Source organism: Panthera pardus, unplaced genomic scaffold (genome assembly GCF_024362965.1).
Source record: "Panthera pardus isolate Hobbes unplaced genomic scaffold, ASM2436296v1 HiC_scaffold_16, whole genome shotgun sequence".
Taxonomy (NCBI): Eukaryota; Metazoa; Chordata; class Mammalia; order Carnivora; family Felidae; genus Panthera; species Panthera pardus.
Window position 1 is genome coordinate 34,456,895 of NW_026526721.1, and position 22,444 is coordinate 34,479,338.

At 35.1% G+C, this 22,444-nt stretch overlaps 1 protein-coding gene across 2 annotated transcripts in view; it reads right to left on the reverse strand.

The window, feature by feature from the left end:
* The window catches only part of GBE1 (1,4-alpha-glucan branching enzyme 1), a 281,289-nt gene that overhangs the window by 183,466 nt on the left and 75,379 nt on the right, over positions 1 to 22,444 (reverse strand). For both annotated transcript variants that reach the window (XM_053903223.1, XM_053903222.1), the window contains exon 3: positions 9,123 to 9,238. In XM_053903223.1, the coding sequence (XP_053759198.1) occupies positions 9,123 to 9,238 (116 nt within the window). The remainder of the gene's footprint in view (positions 1 to 9,122; positions 9,239 to 22,444) is intronic.

A 22,444-nucleotide genomic window follows, 5' to 3' on the forward strand; every position in this document is an offset into this window, starting at 1 on the left:
GGTCTTAAGTTTAAATGTGCCATCACCCAGTTATTTGTACTATTTTATTTTTTATTATTAAGAGTAAGGGAGGATAGAAACCAATGAATGGGATGTGGGGATCTGGAAAGAGCACATGCATATGGCAGTAGGTTCTTCTTTCTAGGAATCCCTACCATACAAGAGAAAAAAGAGAAAATATTCAGGGTCCACTAATAGTGGCAAATTTTTGTTAATTGAAAATGAAGTTATTTTTACATGTTATAGAAGAGAGAGTATGAATATTTATGAGGGAAAAATGAGATCACTAATGGTCAAAATGGGGGGCGGCAGAGTTAAAGAGTAAGTTGGTCATTATTAAAAATTGAGATTTAAAAAAATTTTTTTTAATATTTATTTTTGAGAGAGAGACAGAGTGTGAGTGGGGGAGGGCCAGAGAGAAAGGAAGACAGAATCTAGAACAGGCTCCAGGCTCTGAGCTGTCAGCACAGAGCCCAATGTGGGCCTCGAACTCACAAACCGTGAGATCATGACCTGAGCCGAAGTTGGATGCTTAACCAACTGAGCCACCCAGTTGCCCCCCAAAAATTATTGAGATTTTTAAGAAATGGATTAAAAAAAAAAAAGCAGAATTAAAGAAAAAAAAGCAAAAAAGTTTAGCAGTTATGTTATCCTGCACATTTTCAATGTATAATCTCCTCAAAGAGATTCTCCATTTTTTTTTTTTAAGTCTCCCTATACATATGATATTCTCATCAGTCAAACTGGTCACTGTCTCCTATATAGAACTGCTAATTCCTGCTAAATCTTGCTTGACTTCACATACTTTTATTCTCTAATTGACCCCAGACAACTATTCATTAATCTGTATCTATTAACTCCCACAAGCCCAAACTTAAAATGCATCTCTTCCCATAATCATTCCCTGACTATTAAACCTGTGACCTTTATTCTTCTCCATCTCTCCACTTCCCCCCAAATTTATCTCTAACTCTTTGTCCTCTCTCCCTGTCATGTTCTCTCTTGGGTTCCTTCTTGGCCCCATTCATATTTAGCCAAAAATGAACAGAACTAAACCACTAACAAAGAAAAAAAGAGAAACAACCATATATGCCATTTACTTACTCCTCTTTTACTGCCACGACCATCTCAAAAAAATATAAGCATATTCCTCTACTTCCTTCCCAGCCACAGAATGCTCAAGCCCACCCATTTGTTAATGGAGAGTTTTCTCGAATGGACAATAAACTCAAGGTGCAGGCATTTTATCATTTGTCTCTCCACATACATCTGGAAAGACACTACGTCATGTGCAGAAAACATGAAATAAAATATATGTTAACTAATATATTAAGAAAGAGAAAGAGCAAAATTTGATAAAGAAATTAATGTGGAACAAACTCAAAGTAGAAAAAAATACTCCCACTTTCTACCTCACCCATCTGCTCTAGGCAAGCAGAGTTAGTCTTTAGACAGGCAAACAGACTCCTCTGGAAATTTACACATTTATTTTGTGTTTTCTATCAACATTTTAGAGAACTTCAGGAAATAAAAAAAAGAAAAGAAAAATGAATCAATTAACAAGTCTTTATTCTCATCTACAGAGGAAGACCATGTCCTGGTATGCTATTTAGGTTTATTAACATTCATATTGTATTTTGAAAACACAAAGAATTAGAATCTTTGTGGTAAGGGAAGGAGTACCTAATTCTAACTATGCATTCTCTCACAAATTAGATGTTTCAGGTTCTTAAAGGTTGATTAAGTTGAACCAGGTAACAAATGAAGTGAGTAGAGGATTTTCTGTGGGTCATAAAGAGGAAAATCTTTATCATGTATAATAATATGTAAAGACATCACAAGCAAGAAATAATCAGTTTGACCAAAATCTTATAATCATGGCACACCATGAGAATATAATGACCCCAAGGCCCCAGAATTATAAAATATTCTTCTATCCAGCAGAGGTACTGTATTCTTCTTTAATTTAAAAAAGGGTGTTTAGAGGTATGAATTAAAAATGACAAGCCTAACAAATGCCTGTTGAAATCACAGCAAAGCAACACAAAAAGTATTAAAAGAGAAGGAGGCAACAAGAGACCAATAATTTCAACAAAACTTTGAAAGACAGAAAGTAGCTTAAGGGTTAAAAACCAAGGCAAAAAATTAAAATGGGGTATTGCAGAAGAAGAACCTGAATACAGCTGGTCAGCTTGCTTCACAGCACCTCTAGGAGACTCGGCATCTGTGGGCTCCTAATACTATGGAAGTAAGATGCAGTGTTAAATAAGGGGGCCGTGGGCTCTGGAGCACACCTCCCTAACCTGTACAGATAAATGTATATCCCTCCAAAACACCACCTCTTACCCCTCAAACAGGAGATTAGAGGTTCATGCTCTAAAAAACAATGAACTAGGAAGTCTCCAGAAACAATGAGTACAGCAGATGACAGAACTGACTCACATACTGAAAGTAGGAAGATTGTCTCAGTAGCATCTTTCAAGGTGGAACCCTCCTCCACTTTCCCTGTCTTCATCCATGAATGCCTAGAACCAGGTACACTCCACACCCCTTCCATCCACCCCCCCTGTAGGGGACTGGAAGATTCATCTTTGGTTAAGGGGTGAGGAGGGGTGGGAGATCCCATAGAAAAACCACTTACTGTTACCAGTTTAAAGGCTGCCTCACTTTCTTACTACCCAACAGTGAAGCTTACCATGAATAAAGCTCTGTTCATGTGCACAGAATTTTCAAAAGTTTTTTCTTGCCTCATTCTAAAATATGATTATATAGCCATGGATCACCAGGCATTTGGAAACAGCCTGCAAAATGAAAGACAGAGACTAGAAGAAACCCAAGAAAATGAAATCGAGGGGGGGGGGGGGTGGAAATAAGAGAAGAAAGTCAGGAAGTAAGAAGCAAACTTGAGGAAAAAAATAAAACAAAATATCTAATATTATTAAAAAGATACAAGTATACTCGAGGAAAAAATAAAAGAAAATATCTAATATTATCAAAAAGATAAAAGTATATTTGGATATTTAACAATAACAGAATTTATGAAAAAGGGAGGGAACAAAAACATGTTATTAGAAATGTTAAAAATGTGATTATTAAAATGAAAGTAGTTGAAAGCTAAAGTAATTACTCCAAGTGGAACAGAAAGACAAAATGATGGGCAACTTGATAGAAAAAGATAAAAAAACTTAGGAGACTCAGTATCCAGGAATTAGAAATTCCTGAAACAGTGAACAAAGACTGTGGGGACAAGGAAATTGGTAAAGAAATAACACAAGAAAATATTCCAGAAATGAAAGGTAAAGTCTTTACGAGATTTACCTTCTTCCCTCCCCCACCCCCCACCCAAGGATTTTAGGAGTTGTATGCCAAGAACTGGGACAAAGACTAATAAATACATATTTTTTTATTGTATCGGATAAATAATTCACATTCACCCCTTTAAAGTATTCAGTGGTTTTTAGTATATTCACAAGGTTTCATGGTATGCAAACATCACCATGACTTAACTGCAGAACATTTCCATCACATTAAAAGGAAACCGTATACTCATAGCAGTCAACCCCCATTCTCTCCCAGCTCTTGGCAACCACTAATCTACATTCTGTCTCTACGTTTTTGTCTATTCTGGATGCTCATAAAAACAAAACCATACAAAATTTGGCTTTTGTGACTGGCTTCTTTCACTGAGCATAGCATTTTCAAGGTTCATTCATGTATTAGTACTTCATGGCCAAATAATATACCATCGTCTGTAGATAAGTTGATGGACATTTCTACTTTTTGGCTATTTGAATAATGCAGTGGTGAGCATTCATGCACAAGTGAACATTTCCTTCTTAAGCAAATATTCAGATACAAAAAATTTTTCACTAATTTTTCACTAATTTCACACCACATCCTTGCCCCAAACTATTCAATGGCATCCTTCTGTCTAGTAAACTCATTCCAGATCTCAATTATTAGTTTCACTTTACTTAACAAATCTTATATTTTACCCCCTAAAACCCAAACCTTCTACAAATTATGTATCTCCTTTCTATTCTTAGAGAAGATCACTTCAATACTCTCTTTCACAGCATCCTGAAATTGGGGATAATAGTTTCCACACAAAAAAAGCAAATACAAATATAGTATAAGATGATTTGATAAATCTGAGACTCCAGTTTTATTTCCTGTGTATCACTTTTTTTTTTTTCCTTCTTTTCTCTGTGAACCCTTAGCCTAACAGGCATTGTAACATAATGGTTAAGAGCATGGGCTTTGCTGTGAGACAAGCCTCAATTCAAACCCACAGGTGAGTGTACTTATGTAGGAAATAAGAATATAATAACAATACCTTCTCACATGTTATTACTTTATGAGGATAAAATTAAATATGAATGTAAAGCAATCTCTTTTTTTTTTTTTTTCATTGTGTCTTATCTAAGAAAACTGCAAATATAGGTGTTGGGTTTTATTCCCCTTTCTACCAATCATTGCATAACATCTTAATATAATTAGAAAAGCATTATGATCTGTTTTGAATTGTGCTCCCCTCTAACCTCACATGTTGGAACCCTAATCCCCACTGTGATAGTATTGAAAGATGGAGCATTTGGGAAATAATTAGGTTTAAATGAGGTCATGGCATGGGGTCCCAATGATGGGATTAGAGCCATGTGAGGACACAGCAAGAAGGCAGTCAAATGCAAGCCAGGAAAAGAACTTCCATCAGAACCCAACCCAGATCTGAACTTCCAGCCTCCAGAACTGTGAGAAAATAAAATTCTTTTGGTTAAGCCACCCAGTGTATGGTATTTTGTTCTGACATCCCAAGCTGAATAACACATGAATCCTCTGAAAATATTAAAGGTCTAGGATCAAGAAACTTCTGTTCTAGTTCATTTTGTAACGGACTGGGAAGGAAAAGTTAAAATACACAAACATCCTAAACACTAAAAAATGAGAAGACAATTCTCATTGCCATTGCTAGTCATTTGAGCATTAATTAGAATGAGAAAAGAAGGGGCATCCCTGTGGCTCAGTTAAGTGTCTGACTTCAGTGGCTCAGGTCATATCGTGGTTCATGAGTTTAAGCCGCACATCAGGCTGGCTGCTGTCCACAGAGTCTGATTTGGATCCTATGTCCCCCTTTCTCTGACCCTCTAACACTTGCGCATGTGCTCGCTCATTCTCTCTCTCAAAAATAATTTTTTTTAATTAAAAAAAAAAAAAAGGAATGAGAAAAGAAAATGAGAATCAGAAGAAAAGAACAAGAATTCTTCACTGGAACCCATCTTCCAGAATTACTTTCCCTGATCTCTCATTTTTTCCTGACCTGAGGTCTTTACTGACCTCCTGAACTACTTTTTACTAGTATGGACAGATCCACTTCTCACCTAGCTCTCTGCCCCAGGATGCTGACTCATGTGGACCATATTCTCCAGAATACTGGTTTCTCATTGGGTTTGGTCAATGTGTAGCCCCAGTTAAGAGGTCAGAGAGAAGGAGAAGAATGAGACATGAGCGTATTTGTTTCCTTATTCCCTGGCTCCTTCCCTGTAAGGTTGCCATGAATAAACTATGTGTCTCACCAAAGCTCAGTGCTTCTCTCAAGATGGCCAACTCTTTTTCTGTGTTCCAGTAACCGATTCCTTATTCCTTATGGCTTAGGCAGGGTTGTTACCTGGCTGTTACTTTGGATGCTACTAGGCCCCCTCACCCCACTCTCCTTTGAACTCTGGAGTGAATCCCCTGTACGCTCAACTTTGAAAACAGCCTTTTGGAAAAATAAACAAACAAACAAAAAACATTGTTCAGGAGTGTAGTCTTCTACTCTTTCCTTATATCTCTAGAGTCTTGAAAGTTTAATTAGCCTTATATTAATTTTTTTTAAATTTTTTGTAATGTTTATTTATTTTTGAGAGAGAGAGAGAGACAGAGTATGAGCAGGGGAGGTGCAGAGAAAGAAGGAGACACAGCATCTGAAGCAGGCTCCAGGCTCTGAGCTGTCAGCACAGAGTCCAATGCAGGGCTCGAACTCATGGACCATGAGATCATGACCTGAGCTGAAGTTGGATGCTCAACCGACTGAGCCACCCAGGCGCCCCAGCCTTATATATATATTTTTAAATATTTTCTATTTGGTAAATTCACAAACATAGAAAGGAGACATTTACATGACCACATAAGCAGTTAGTATTTTCTTCCAAAGCATTCAATTGAAAAATGTTTTACAGAGAAAACAAAGCTATTATCTCAATGGTAGGTAACATTTCTTTTTTGTTAATGGTTACCAGATAATTCATAAGAGAAACATCCTCAAGTGAGTTATAAAGGTCAATCCCTTGTGAACTGAAATAAATTTTCAAGTTCAATTTAAAACAAGAATTTTAATTACCAAGATAGACTATCTAGGGATACTTCAGATAGAAAGGCCAAAAACCTCAAGTTAGTTGATTTTTAATAGAGAACCCCTCCTCCAAAGAAAATTTGATACATCATTTCCCATAAATAAAAAACTAATTATATCACCATATTGACATTATAACACCATCTAAATGTTTCCTCACCATTTGAAACATCTAAATACTATGAGTAATATTTTGGACCTAAATTTCTAGTTAATTATCTTCACTGAAATTTTAAGAGAATAATAATGAAGAAAGATTCCACAACAGTTTACTTGATACTTGTTGAACATTTATTTACATTAGATGCTGATTTTCAAAGCCAAGCAAAAAGGTAAAAGCTACTTTTATTTATTATTTTTGAGAGAGAGAGAGAGAGAGAGACAGAGAGAGAGAGCACGTGCACACAAGCAACGCAGGGGCAGAGAGAAAGGGAGACAGAGAATCCCAAGCAGGCTCTGTACTGACAGCTCAGAGACTGACAAGGGTTTGAACCCATGAACCAGGAGATCATGACTTGAGCTAAAATCAAGAGTCCAATGCTTAACTGACTGAGCCACCCAGGTACCTCTACAATTGTTTTTTTTTTTTTTTTTAATCATAGGATCATTTCATCTCATCAAAGTCAATTAAATTTTTGAAAGAAAGAATAGTATAGTACATAGTATCCTGGACAAAGCATCCTAACCTGCTTCGGCTGCTATAGCAAAATACCACAGACTGGGTGGCCTACACCTAAGAGAAATAGAATCCTCACAGTTCTGGAAGTTGGAAGTTTGAGATCAGGGTGTCAGGCTGGACGGGCGAGGGCTGTCTTTAGGGTTGCAGACTTCCTACATCTTCACATGATGGAAGGACTAGGGATCTCTCTGGAGCCCCTTTCATAAGGGCAGTAATCCCATTCAGAGGGCTGCCCCCTCATGACTGAAGCACCTCCAAAGCCCCACTGACTAGTACCATCACATCAATCATTAGGATTTCAACATATGTTTTCTTGGGAGGATACAGACATTCAGATCATAGCAAAAAGTATAACGGATTTGGAGCTGGATGGGAAAGGCAAATGTTTACCATTTATTGCTTGTATGTACCAATAATCATTCATTCTTGGTAATCAATCACTTTTCCCCACGTATAAAAACGACTTGTCAAAATTAATTCAGTCACCATTTAACACAAGAAGTAGGTAAGGTGTCAGAACTCATAAAGTTTTCAAATTTAAGAGGGCAACAAATTTAAAAAGGAAAAAAAAATTAGTAAGTTCAGTTCTTAAAAATAAAAAACAAATGTCCATAGGACCTAAAGTGACAATGACACCAGTATAACAGTTGCCTTGCCTCAGAGTTTTCTAAAATCAGGCCACATAACTATACAGGAATCAAACTCTTTGGCTTATTCTTTCAAGGACTGGGCCTAAAAGTGGCTCTAATATTTAATAAATACTTCTTGAGTGTTTGCTCTGTGCCAAGCACTGTTCCAAGAATCAAGAATAGACAGTATTAGGAAACAAAATAGCATAGGCCCCTATTCTTGTGGAGTTTATACTGACTTAGAAGGGATTATTTATATTAAATGTAAACCCCTCTTATTGTATACAGTAGCTACTTTGTCTCCTTTTCACTATAGATTAAGAAGAACCTTGGCTGCTATCCCATGTTAAAAAGTCTCTTTATTCCAGGCAATACACTCTTCTGGTAACTATATTATGTGTGGCAATATTTCAGTAATTTTCTGATATGCTTAAAATTTCATGATTTGTAAGAGAAATAAAATAAAAAGACGACCAAAAAACCAAACCAAACCAAAACTGCAAAACAACTACACAATACATTTTGGTTTTACTTTAACTGAGTTAATATTGTTAAATAACGAACACCAATAAAAATAATAATTTAGTCATAGGATTTGTCATGATAAATGCTTTGAATGCAATCATATGTCCAAAGAAGAGAAAGAAATAAGGGGACATGGAAACATTATATAATTTTATTAGCATGGGATAAACTCAAGTAAATGTTAGAGGAGTTACATAACCAAATGCCTGAAATCTGTAATCCAGGCTATCAGACCCATCCTTCCAGCTTCCCTTGAGGCGACAAGAGAGGAGAGCTGTGTGGGTTCTGTAAACCCTGAATACAGAAACATACAGTTAGGCAAAGCAGTGGGTATGTGGAGGACGCTCAGTCTGCCTCTGACAAGGAGGTCCCTAGGCCAATCCAGGTAACCTTAATACAGAAGAACAGGAGAAACAAGAGCCTTGATGTTCAAGACCAGAAAGAAGAACCACCAGGAAAATCATGTCCCCCCAAATGCATAGATCTCCAACACTCAGGATTGCCTCCCACATTCATGTGGCTCATCATAAAATCAATTTTATCAAGACTCTCTTTACAGGTAAAAATTCTCTACATTTGCTGCTTTGAAGACAGTTTTCATTTTTGTATCAAATTTTCTTTTTTTTAAGTTAGACTTCTGTAATTATTCAATCACTCCTTATATATAGTTTCCAAAGTTGATAATAATAGTTAATAAGTTTAGTACCTTACCAAACATACAGTTCCAATATAACACAATTTGTTGATGACTTCTCATAAATTTTCCTCTATTTGAATATTTAGACTGTTTCTCCCATAATTATCATGCATCAGTTTACATTCTAATATTTTCAATCAAACTTTGAAAACAGAACAAAAAGAAAGTAAGTTCACATAAAAACAGGAGGGTAGAAAGTACCTTTAATTTGGATCCATGAGGTACAAGTTGAGATTTATTCTGCTTTGGTGGGATATAAAGCTCCCACTTTCCATAATCCAGTTTCTTGTATGGATATGAAAATGGATTCCAATCATCTAAAAAAAATAAATAAAATAAAGAAGATCCGTTAGCAACAGCATGGTAAGACTAATATTTAATGGATTTCAAACAAAGCATAATATGCTGCCTACTTATACAGAAATTAAATTGCCTAAAAAATGTTAAGTTTTCTAAGGTGTTAAGCAAAATACTCACTAACCTTTTAGAAAAAAGCAGGTTATTTTTAATTTATTTTTAAGAAATGTATTTGAAAGTTTCCCTTTTGCATCTTAAAATTAAAGATTACAACTTTTTCAATTGTTCTTCCAATTCTATCAATAAATAGAATGTAAAAGAAAATGATGGGATCTTTTTTTAAGAAAAACCATCAACAAAGGGAGTTAACATGGAAAAACAGAAATGCATTCTTGGTGATTAGATAAGATACATATTATAGCGAATAAAAATGATGAAAAATAATTAAAATCATATTACATATGTCCAAATCCACAAGTGTATGACAGAATTGAGTTTAAAAGGTTGTAAAATATAGGGGGCAGAAGAAAGGTAGATTGCTGATCCTGGAAGAAAGTCAAAATGAACAACAACAGACCCATGCACACATGGAAACAAAATCAGTAAGTAAAGGACACACTGTTCAGTAAGTGGTACTGGGACAATTGGCTATCCTTATGAAAAAAAAAAAAGAAAAAGAAAAATAGATCTCTACCTAATATTATGCCCAAGAATCATTTGAGCATGGATTGATATTTCAACATGATAGGCAAAACTGCAAAATGCTTACAAGAAAATACAGAAAAATATATTTATAATCTCAGGTTTAAAAACTGTTTTTGTAAACAATATACAAAAAAAACCCATTAAGAACAAGCCTGATAAATTCAACCAGCAAAATTATAAATGTATCTTCACAGACGGATGGATAGACAGAATGAAAAGACAAACTGCCAACTGGGAGAATACTTTTATAATGAATATACCAAGAAAAAGAGAACATTCAAAGTATAAGAAAAATGTCTATAACTCTCTAAATGTCTATAAAAATGACAAAAACACTCAGCAGAGGACACACAACAGGCCAAGAAACATGTAATAATGCTCAAGCTCACTCATAATTAGGGAAACACAAATTAAAAGAACAGTGAGACGCCATTTACCACCCACCGGATTAGCAAAACTTAAGAGTTTGAAAATAACAGATAGTCAGCAAGGATATAAAATAATGCTGCAACTGAGAGTATAAATTGGTAAACAACTTGGCATTATACAGCAAAGTTGAAGATACGTTCACTTAAAAGTCCAGCAATCCTACCCCCACCTAGGTAATAGCTTAGAGAAATATGCACGAGATAGCATTCACAAATGTTCAGTGAAGAACTGTTTAGAATAGCAAAAAATGGAAGCTATCAAAATGTAAGTCAGACATAGAATGAGTAAATATGTTGTTATAATTAAACAATGAAATGCTATACAACAATATAAACTAAATGGAACAGAGCAAATATATATAGCAAATAAAGCATAAAAATTAATTTTAAAATGGTATGAAAGAATGGCATTTAAATGAAGTTCAAAAATACGCAGAAGAGTATTATATAACATTTATAGATACATGTGCGTATAAAAAAATATCAAAAGGGGGCGCCTGGGTGGCTCAGTCGGTTAAGCGGCCGACTTCGGCTCAGGTCATGGTCTCGCGATCCGTGAGTTCAAGCCCCGCGTCGGGCTCTGTGCTGACAGCTCAGAGCCTGGAGCCTGTTTCAGATTCTGTATCTCCCTCTTTCTCTGACCCTCCCCCGTTCATGCTCTGTCTCTCTCTGTCTCAAAAATAAATAAACATTAAAAAAATAAAAATAAAAAAAATATATATCAAAAGGAAAATGAGAATGTTAAACATCAAATTCTACGGGGGATTTCCACTGGGTAAAGAAAAGTGAACACAGCAAGCTTCAATAATATCTGTAACATTCTATATCTTAAGGTAGGTGGTATATAAAGAGATGCTTATTATATTATTTCCTATTTGTTTCTATCCAAATTATTTCATAGTTCTAAAAAAAAAAAAATAAGCAGCACTGTGATGCCATGCACTGTGGTGCGAGGACATTAGATTCTCAAGAAGGTAATAAAAACATCAGGAAGCCTGTTTTATGCCATGATTTCCTTCTCTACAACACCAACGCTTTCACCACAACAGTTCTAAATATCTTCACCTCCAGCCAGTCTGAATGTTGGTTGGGGATAGAGTGGGTGTAAGAAACAGTGTTTAAATAAAGATCTTTCTAAACATTCCCCTACTTCTCATCATGAAGACATTCTGAAAATGTCTTAAGGTCGTTTATAATTAAAAAAAACAGCTCAACAGGCTCTGTGTTCTTATAGTTTCCTGTTCTTAAAATCTCAAATCCATCTGACCTACATACAGTGTGACATTCCTTTACCAAAGCAAAGAATTCAGGGCATAATTCGGGGGAAAAAAAAAAGCTTGAAATATGAATATCTGGGTACTGTAACACTTCACACATTTACTGAATTTCTTTTTAAGCTAATCACTAAAGACAATTAATAAACTTAAGACAAGCAGCAGATCTTTTCCTGGTTAGTTAGATCTGAAAATAAAGGGTACAGTTCATTAGTTCATTCATTCATTCCTTAAATTTGAACTGAATGCTTAATATCGGCCCCGCTCAATGCCAAACTCAAAATTAGTGTTCAGAATGACAGTCATATCTCAAGAAAAAGTTAAATTAAGTAAGAGTACACCAAAATGAATAATAGAATTTACAATAGAGAGTCACTAAAAACTCAACTACAAATAAGATTTTATAATTTTGAAAGTGAATCTTCAATTATATGGGTAATTTACAAATGCAGATTTATGTAAAAGCTGTTTTTAGCACTGTGAAAATCAATGTCCTTTTGAATATTACTTTTTGAATTTCCGTTGAACTAGTTCTTCAACTTGCACTCAAGTTTTAAGATCTCATTAAACAAGTATTAATATTTGTATAAAGAAAAATACTTTTACTGATACACATTTTCCTTATATAGTATCTTAGAGATATAAATCTTCTAAAGCACATGCTGATTATTTGTAATTCTACATTGTGAAAAAAAAAAAAAAAACTTGTTCTGTCATCTTCAATAGAGATATAAATCTTTTTTTTTTTTTTTTTTTTTTAATTTTTTTTTTTCAACGTTTTTTATTTATTTTTGGGACAGAGAGAGACAGAGCATGAACGGGGGAGGGGCAGAGAGAGAGGGAGACACAGAATCGGAAACAGGCTCCAGGCTCCGAGCCATCAGCCCAGAGCCTGACGCGGGGCTCGAACTCACGGACCGCGAGATCATCGCGGGGCTCGAACTCACGGACCACGAGATCGTGACCTGGCTGAAGCCGGACGCTTAACCGACTGCGCCACCCAGGCGCCCCGAGATATAAATCTTCTAAAGCACATGCTGATTATTTGTAATTCTCCATTGTGAAAAAAAAAAAAACTTGTTCTGTCATCTTCAAGGGTTTCATGTTATTAGCACCCCTCCAACTCATGGAAACTCAGGTGCTTATTTTATTGCAGTTACATTTTTCTTGCCAAACCCACTTCAAAGCAAAATTTAGAGCATCTTCACATATGCCCCCAAAGAAAATCCATGCCACCAACCGCCATAAGCAATGTAGAATATATCTAAACATTTCATATGGGAAAGAGAGGAAAGTTTACAAACCATGGATGCATGAAACAACTTGAGATGTTTTCATCAGACAATTCTCCACACAAACCCCTCTTGCGCCACACCACTGAGTCAGATGAGTCTGTCATTTTCTTGACTCTTTCTCCAATTACTGTTAGCCCTGAATTTTCCTCACTCATCTCCTTCATTAGTGTGGCTTCTTTTCCATTGGAAACATGGACACCAATAATACTTCCCACTTCCATACTATAACACGCATATGAAAGACTGTTACTCCCTAAAATGGGTTTTCCAAAATAGTAATAAGATGCTTTTCTCCAGAAATAGATCTAAGGCCAAGAAAAAGAATAATAAAAAAAATGGATTTGGCCTGACACTTAGTTAAGAAGGAAGGAACCAACATTAAGGTACATCTAGGAATAACTGAAGGAACCAACTGTGAAAGTACACAAATTAAAAATAAATTAATTAAAAAATTAAAATAAATAAATAAAATTAAAAGTAAATAAATAAAAAGTAAATATCAAATGACCAATATAAAAACTTTAAATAAAATTGAATATTTTATTTGTAAATTGAATTTGCTTCACAAAAATACGGAAGGCAAAAATAACAGAGGCTGGAAGACAAATTTTAGGAAAATATTTCCTTTCGTGAAATGAGTCAGGAGACTTTATTCCTAAACATAACTGAAAATAATAGCAACAACAAGAATGATAAATGATTCTAAGCCACACCAGAGATAGTTTTAGAACCAGATTACTCAAACTTTTCTCATTTTAATCTTGCAAGGTTTATATTCGGAGTACACAAGATGGAATCAACTTTATTTAAGCAAATGGTTTGTATCCCTATGTAGGCCTCAGGATAGGACCAAAAATATCCTATTACCACATTGGACAATTATTTGCTGCTCTATCAAGCACAGAACTAACTTTGAGAGTTCTGCGGTTCAGTGATTCAGTGGTTCTCAAACTTTAGCTCATAACTAGAATAACCTGGGCTTATTAAAACAGAGTTTTTGATTCAGTAGATTTGAAGTATGGCCTAATACTTTGTATTTCCAACAAGTTCCCAGGTGATGTTGATGCTACTGGCTTAGGGACTATATTCAAAACAACTGCCTGGTTCAGTAGGTATGTTCAGTTGTGCTCCACTCCTAGCTTTGTGAGTGATTTTCTACATTAAATTAAGTTTATGGACTACCAAATAATGCTCTAAATCAATAGGTCAAGGAAATTCTGAAATAGGAAATGTCATTAATAATCCTTCAAAGTTAGTATTACTCACATGAAATTTAGGATTTAAGATTTGGAAATAAATAGGGTTGTAAAGCCCAGAAAGAAGACTAGTGAGATAAAAATTATAGAACAGAGCTAACATATTAAGGACTTTAAAAAAAAATTTTTTTTAAGTTTATTCAGTTTTGAGGGAGAGAGAGACAGAGTGTGAGCAGGGGAGGGGCAGAGAGAGCCGGAGACAAAATGCAAAGGAGGCTCCAGGCTCTGAGCTGTCAGCACAGAGCCCGACGTGGGGCTCGAACTCACAAACTGTGAGATTGTGACTTGAGCTGAAGTCAAACGCTCAACCAACTGAGCCATCCAGGCGCCCCTAACATATTAAGGAATTTTAATGTATTAATGTCAGGGAACAAAAATTAACAAATTTAAATGTGAAAAGATAACATATATTAAGACCATTATTCAATATACTGTTATTAATGTCTACATATAATGTTTTCTAGAATATTCTCATCAAGAGATTACTTGGTTAAAATGTTTGCCCCACTGTTCACTGACCATGAATAAAAATTTGGAATCTTTTATCTAGAAAAGTAGCATTAAAATTTTAAAATGCTAACATATTAACTCATTTTTCTTTCTATGCCTCATTTCCTTCCATAATGTAGACAGACACTGCCAAGTTCAAGGATTAGAAACACCCAAAACAATTTGTTTAATTGTTCTAATTTTGGTAAAATTTTAAGATCATGTTTCCTGCCTGCATAAATTATTGCATTATAACATTTTCTAGGACACTTAATATTTATCAAGTTATGATAACCTGACACATTTTTAAAGCAAACAGTTTAATAGGCATTTTATTATTAACTGGCTAAAATTTACCATCATATTTGATAATGCAAAAGATTCTATTTGTCCATAGACTCAAAACAAGCAGACTAAATTTAAATCGAGATATGGAAAAGAAACAATGTGTGATGCATACTTTAATATGAACTGCAAACACACGTTCGGCACAGGCAGCCAAACATTAACTTAAGGTCACTGCATCAGGCTCACTAACTCTATATTTATCTCAAACCCAACAACCTTTCTTTTTCTGATGTAATAATCCTCACATAAAATTCTTAAATGTCAACCTCCCTCAAATATTCCCAACTCTTTAACCCACAGTAAAGTATTTCTCTTCATCAGCACTTATGCACCTCATTGCTATAGAGTTCTTGAGTTTCACACAAAATTTCCTTATGCATGGTTGAAATCATTCCAACTTACCGTGTAGAGCCTTACACCTTTGATGCGGATGTCAGTGTGCTGAAGAACATGGTCCACATTTAGGCCAATCCCTGATGCATAGACTTCACACAGCAGTGACTTAAGATCCCTGGTGAATGCAGCAGGTAAAGCTAATACAAAGCCACTACTGACCTGTATGGCAGATTTCAGTCACTTCCCATCTGAGTGCATAACAGTTATACACTTACGTCATTACAGTTGTTCAATATTTGGAATATGACCTCCTTAAAGCAACTAAACACTCTTCATCATCATACAATGTTATTTAATTATTTCAAGCTTCATATCATGCAAACTTTATGTAGATTTATGCAAAGTTAGTTTGTCAAATGGAAGTTCCAGGGACTTCTCTCATGCCAACAAAGCATCTACTATGTTCCCAAGAAGTCATAATGTTGAGAACTGAAACTTCCCATGGCATTGCCTTTACCTAGGATTATGAGAGGAATACACAGCCTCTGTAGGTGGAAGACAGTAGTCCTTTCTGACATACACCCCTGTCAAATCTCCTTTGAGATCTCCTCTCCTTTGTTTTTTTCTCCTCCAGGAGATCTCCTTTGTTTTTTTCTCCTCCAGGTAATTCTTCCCTTAGTTGGGTAGCTGGGAATCATCATTCTTCAAATTCTGCTTGCAGCTGGTACCCTGGGAATAATCTTATTAAGACCTCCAGCATTTATTTCTTAGGAGAAATGCTCTTAACACATATTAGTTTAGGTTACCTGTGCTTTTCAAAAACAAAATCTAGAGTAAGTCAGAATGCCTCTAACTTCAGAACCAATTGCATATTAATATCTTATTATAAGGAACAATGTTCAGTCCTGTGGAGCTTTCTGGAAATTAGAGAACAAATCAAATAATCTAGAGCTTCACTCACTGAACTGTTTTTAAAGGTATGCACAGAAGAAAAGGGCTCCATAATCAAAACATGCATGACAAAAGTGACTTCATTAATCATGTTTCTTTAATTCTAATTACAGGAAAGGTATATTATGACACATTTTGTGAAAGAAAGAGGATGATAAAACTGAATATGTGTAGTTTCTTGTGATTTTCAAAAGTATGAAAATATAATCCCAAAAAATGAATAGAAGCGATTATGTATATGGGAAGGAATAATACTGATGAGTAGTTTACGGTATTATATTTTTGACTACAAAATGAGGTAAGCAACTCAAATAATTAAAAAACTTATTGTCAAAAAGAAGGATAATAAGAAAAAATCCCTTAAAGTAGAAACTGAAATAAATGAACCTATGTACTGGTATTTGGAGGTGGGGCCTTGGGAAGGTAACTAGGCCATGAGGGTAGAGCCTTCATCAATGGGTTTAGTACCTTTATAAAAGAGGCACTAAACACCAAATCTGTTGATGTCTTGATCTTGGACTACCCAGCATCCAGAACTATGAGAAATAAATTTCTGTTGTTTACAAGCCACTCAGTCTATTCTGTTGCAGCAGCCCAACAGACTAAGACAAAGCTTATCTTTACTTTTCTATATACCAAGAAATTTCCATAGTAAAAATTTAAAAACTAATGGTGTAAAGTTTCTGTGCACAAATACTTGCCTAAATCTCTTTCCTTGTTGTCAATTATGAAAAGTGATCTTATCAAACAATGGGGTATAAGTATTTTATTTATTTATGGTTCTAAATTAGATTAATAAAAACTACTTTCTAGATAGACATTTCCAGTTCATATTTCCACCAGCAGCATATGAGTATGCTTAACTACTCCTATCCTCACCAACACTTGGGATTATAATTTTAACAAGGCATGCCAGCCTCACTCAGGCAGGGATTACTAAGAGAATGAGGCCCTAATGTCCAAAGGATCCACTGTATATAACAAACTAATTTCTCTTCAATACATCTAGAATAGTACTCATTATGACCATACTCAGGAGAATTTAGAAAATAAGCATTTGAATCATTTTCTGTGTTCTGTGGATCAGATGAGGAACAGGCATGAGAAAAGTTGCCTCTCACAATTGTCCTAGCTACAACAGATAGCTTTTGATACAGTGTTTTCATTTCTTTTAAAAATAGGCTGTAATTAAAACTTTTGATTATTCTCTTCTCTTATTGTTATTTGGGAGGAACTGAGTGGTGGGTGTTATATTTTCTTTCAAGCTTTTTCATTTATTTCTAGTTTTATTGAAATGAAATAATGCGGTGTACTTTATGGCCTAATACAGTGGTAATCACTCCAGTGATTTATTTACCAATCTACTTATTTTTAGTAATATAAACCACTCAGTTACCTCAAAATAGATTTTATGGAAAACTCCATGAAAACTACATAAAACATGTGAAAGCAAAGTTGCTCTGCTTGAAGTTCCCCTGCCTAGCTGGGCTGGGTCCCCTCCTCACCAATTACTGCTTCGCTTAGAGCCCACCACTCAAGTTCTAAAAACACTCAGTTCTAAAAAGTGTTCTGATATATGTTCTACCTTTGTTTATATTCCATATCCTTGAAAATATGTAATTTGTTTTAAGATTTCAATTTATTTTTGGTTTACTTGATTCTGTACAAATTAAGAGTACACTGAATTCTATCATGGCAATTGGGTTTGAAAACCTATTTAATTTCTAGCAACTCTTGCCATCTATACTTGACCAAGAATAATTGTTACTTGGGACGTAAGGGTAATGGCATTTATCTTTGCTCTGACTCCTATTATTGATTTCTATGCCATTTTACCTGGGTTTGGTTTTGGTCTGGACTTGACTATCCTTTTATTTTATAATCTTTAAGTGATACTAAAGCAGGGAGACATTAATAGTTAAATAGCTAGAGCTATGAAGTGGTACAATATTTGCTTAAGAAAGAACATAGAAAAGACAAAATATCACCTGGGTGCTCATTGGGATGAGCACTGGGTGCCAATATATGGAAGCCACTTTGACAATAAATTTCATATTAAAAAAGAAAAGAAAAAAAAAGACAAAATAGGAAAGGGAAATAATGAAAGAAAAATACTAATGCAATATGATCAATCATCAGAGGCAGCAACAGCATTCCATGGGCCAAGAATGGCCCTCAATTATGTTTTAATTGACCAGTATATTGAACTGTATCCCTCCATGTCAACAAATATCGGAAGCCGAGTAGGGAGGCTCTCATAGAACACACACTCCAGCTCACTTTTATATGCTTATCACTATGGGTCACAACTTCATCCATTTCTGACTTCCCTGGCTTCAGCACAGATTTGAATTTAGGAATCTCCTCTACACCTTAAAATATAATCTTTTATCTTAAGATATTCTACCTAAACTGGACTCTGGGCGGTGGGGGAGTACACGTCAGAGGTCTACAGTAATCAGACAAGCAATTCTAAAGTTTTCCTCTGAACCCTATAACCACCTATGAAAATACACCAGTGAATGTAAAATAATATTTACTAATATAGCTAGCAATGTTACAACCCAGGTGTCTGTGATCAACTGATTTTTGACAAAGGAGACTAAGATCATTCAAAGAAAAAAGAATAGTCTTTTCAATGGATAGTACTAGGACAACTGCATCTCTACACACAATAGAATATATTTGGACCCCTACTCGAAAACATGCACAAAACTAATTCAAAATGAATCAAAGACTTAAATATATGAGTGAAAACTATAAAGTTCATAGAAGAAAACACATGAGTAAATCTTTGTGACCCAGTTCTTAAACATGACACCACAAGTATGAGTAACAAAAGAAAAAAATGGTAAATTGTATTTCTCCAAAATTAAAAATTTTATGTGTTAAAGGACACTATCAGGAAAGTGAAAAGAAAACTCACAGAATGGGAGAAAAGATTTGCAAATCATATATCTAACAAGGGACTTAAGTCTCAAATATGCAAAGAATATTTAGAACTTAATAATAAAAAGACAAATAACCAAACTTCTTCAAAGGATATAAATAGATCTTTTTACAAGGAAGGCATAGAAATGGCCAATAAGCACATGTAATGATGTTCAACCTCCTTAGTCATTAGGAAAATGAAAATCAAAACCACAATAAGATATCACTTCATTCACAGTGGGGTGACGACAGTCAAAACCAAGGATAATATTTATTGGTGAGGGTGTGGGAAAATTGCAAACCCCATTCACTGCTGGTGGAAATGTAAAACAGTTTGAAGGTTCCTCAAAAAGCTAAAGACACAAAGATATAGTTACTATTTGACTCAAAAATTCCACTCATAGTTATATACCCAAGAGAAATAAAAGCATACATCCATACAAAAACTTGTATATGAAAGTTCAAAGCAGCATTACCCATGATAGTTAAAGGTAAACACACACATATCCATTAACTAATAAATGGATAAAGAAAATTTTGCATATCCATTCAATAGAATGTTACTCGGCCATAAAAAGGAATGAAGTACTTATACATGTGACAACATGTGACCTTGAAAACATTATGCCAAGTGTAAGAAGCCAGTCACAAAAGACCACATATAATTTCCCTTATGTGAAATATCCAGGGTAGGCAAATTTATATAAAGTATTGGTTGCCTGGGGCTAGGGAAGGGATGGGAAGATTGTGAGATGATACCTGTAGGGTATAGAGCTTTTCGGGTGATGAAAATTTTCTAAAATTGCCTGTGGCTATGGTTGCACAACACTATTTTCAATACACTAAAAACCATGGAATTGTATGCTTTAAATAGTTAAGTTGTATAGTATGTGAATTATATCTCAATAAAGCTGTTAAAAATAAGAAAATATTTTAAAGGTCAGGTAGCCTTTATCTGCTCATTTCTACTGAGCTTTTGCCCTACACTAAAATCAGATTGTATCAGAGATATCGTAAAGGGAAAGACCATGCAGGGAGACATATATAAAAATTTAATGCTGAGAAGATAGCTTGGTCAATAAGTAAAGAGTCAAGCTGGATAGTTGAAGCCTTCTCTGAAGAGAAAATGATTAAATATTTCAAGGCTTTGCAAAGATAAACAACTTGACCATATTAGAAGATGGGAGGGGGGAAATAAGTGTATCTTCTCCTGGAGCCCAGACTAGCAGTAGATTTATGGGTGATTACCAACATAAACATACAAACTGCTGCTGTGTTAGAACTTATGCTGGACTCTAGAAGAGTCCTATAAGGAAAAGAAATCTATAAAACTATCATAAAACCCACTCTCTTAAAAAAAAAATGGTTTGAGCAGAGGCTGTCACAAATGATACAGGGATGGAGGGTTTTATTGTGATAGAAGAAGTAATAAAAGTCATTACATTAACAAAAAATAGGATGACTTGGTGACACTGAGGGCAGCAACAGTAGTTATGGGTTGTCCTCAGAGCCTGACATTCAATATATAATTCAATTACCTCAACAGTCCTATAAAGTAGTACAGATTTCATCTGATGGATGAGGAAACAAGCTAAAAAAGAGGGAGAACAATAAAGCCAAAGTCCCACAGCTATTAAATGACAGAGCTAGGATTTGAATCCATGTTAGTTTGACTACTGCTTCTGTGTGTACTCTTACTCTGTAGGACATTCATAAACCATCTGGACCCCGTCCAGCTTGTCTCTCCATTAGAAATCTGCATAACACACATTGCGCTCTTAACTAGATTTTATGTTTGTACTATGCATTAAAGCTATTCTTTTGGAATCTTATGCTTTAAGAAATAACTTCTGCATGTGGATTTTTTAATTAATAGAAAGCTCAACAGTATATGTTTTCAAACCTTGAAACTGTTAGGCAGGTCTGTGGCAGTTATCAGAGAAAGAGATACATCAGTCTGTCAAACACAGGGCACTCTGGACCACAATGCCCAAACAAGTCACCATTCCCAGTCAAGCAACTGATAGAGCACATGATTCAGGCTGCTCTTTAGACTAATTCAATGCTAACTGTCAACAATAATCCTAGCATTACCCTCTGTGTATAGCCATATGGAAGATAACTGTAGAATTAAAAGAGAGTGACAGACAGAGAGAGAGAGAGAGAGAGATTTTCCCCATGGGGCCTACAAGGTGTGCAGGAGCAGAGAAATCAGACAGTTGGATGCAGATTTACAGGGCAAGTGTGGTAGAAGGCCAGTATTCAAAGAAAAAAGAAACTTTCAGGAAGATAGTGATTGGAGAGCCTAGATCAAGGGGTCCAGAGCAAACATCAAACAGATCTAATCATGTCAGAAAGCATCATGGATCTAGAGGTCTCATTCAGCCTGGAGTAACTTTCATCATGGAGTCAGGAACAGGGAAATGTTGCTATAGCAATCTTGGCACCTTTTTTTTTCCTTTGCCCCTTTTACACAATGAATTTTGATAATGCTTTGCAACAATTCCCCCGTCCCTCATCAGCAGCCTCATCCCCCACCAAAAAACATCTTGATTGCTACCCCATCATTTTCCCTAAGTATATCTAGACCCCTAAAAACCACAGCCACCCTAGAAAATCCATAAATACATGTGTGACAAATAAATGTTACTGTTGTTACATATCGAATTTGGGATAGTGTGTTACACAGCATTACTATGGCCACAGCTGACTTGTGCACCTAGGAAGAGTGAGCATTACCCCTCTGAACATCCCACAAGTAGCCTAAACGTGTATCTGTTACAGCACTTATTACATGTGTCTATCATTTATTTTTATTTTGCAAGTGAACATAAAGAGAATTCCTTTAATAAGACTTCATTATACACTAAGATTATAAAAAATTATCTCTATTTACCAAGAAATAGAAACGATTCAGAAGCACAAACATCTAAGTAACTCCTTTTTATTAATCTTTTCAAATAATAGGTATCACTAACTAAACTATGAAGAATTAAAAGCAAAATTGTATTAATTAAAAGAAACATGAATGTGTTTACTCGTATTTGAAGAATAGATCTTGATTTTCTCCTTTATGTTCTAAACTCTAAAAATATGTGTAACTTATATAATAAACATATTTCAGAAGATCACATTTTTATGAATGATAATATTTAATTATGTATTAATTATAGATAATATACACGTAAAGAGAAAAGTTACAAAACTGTAAGG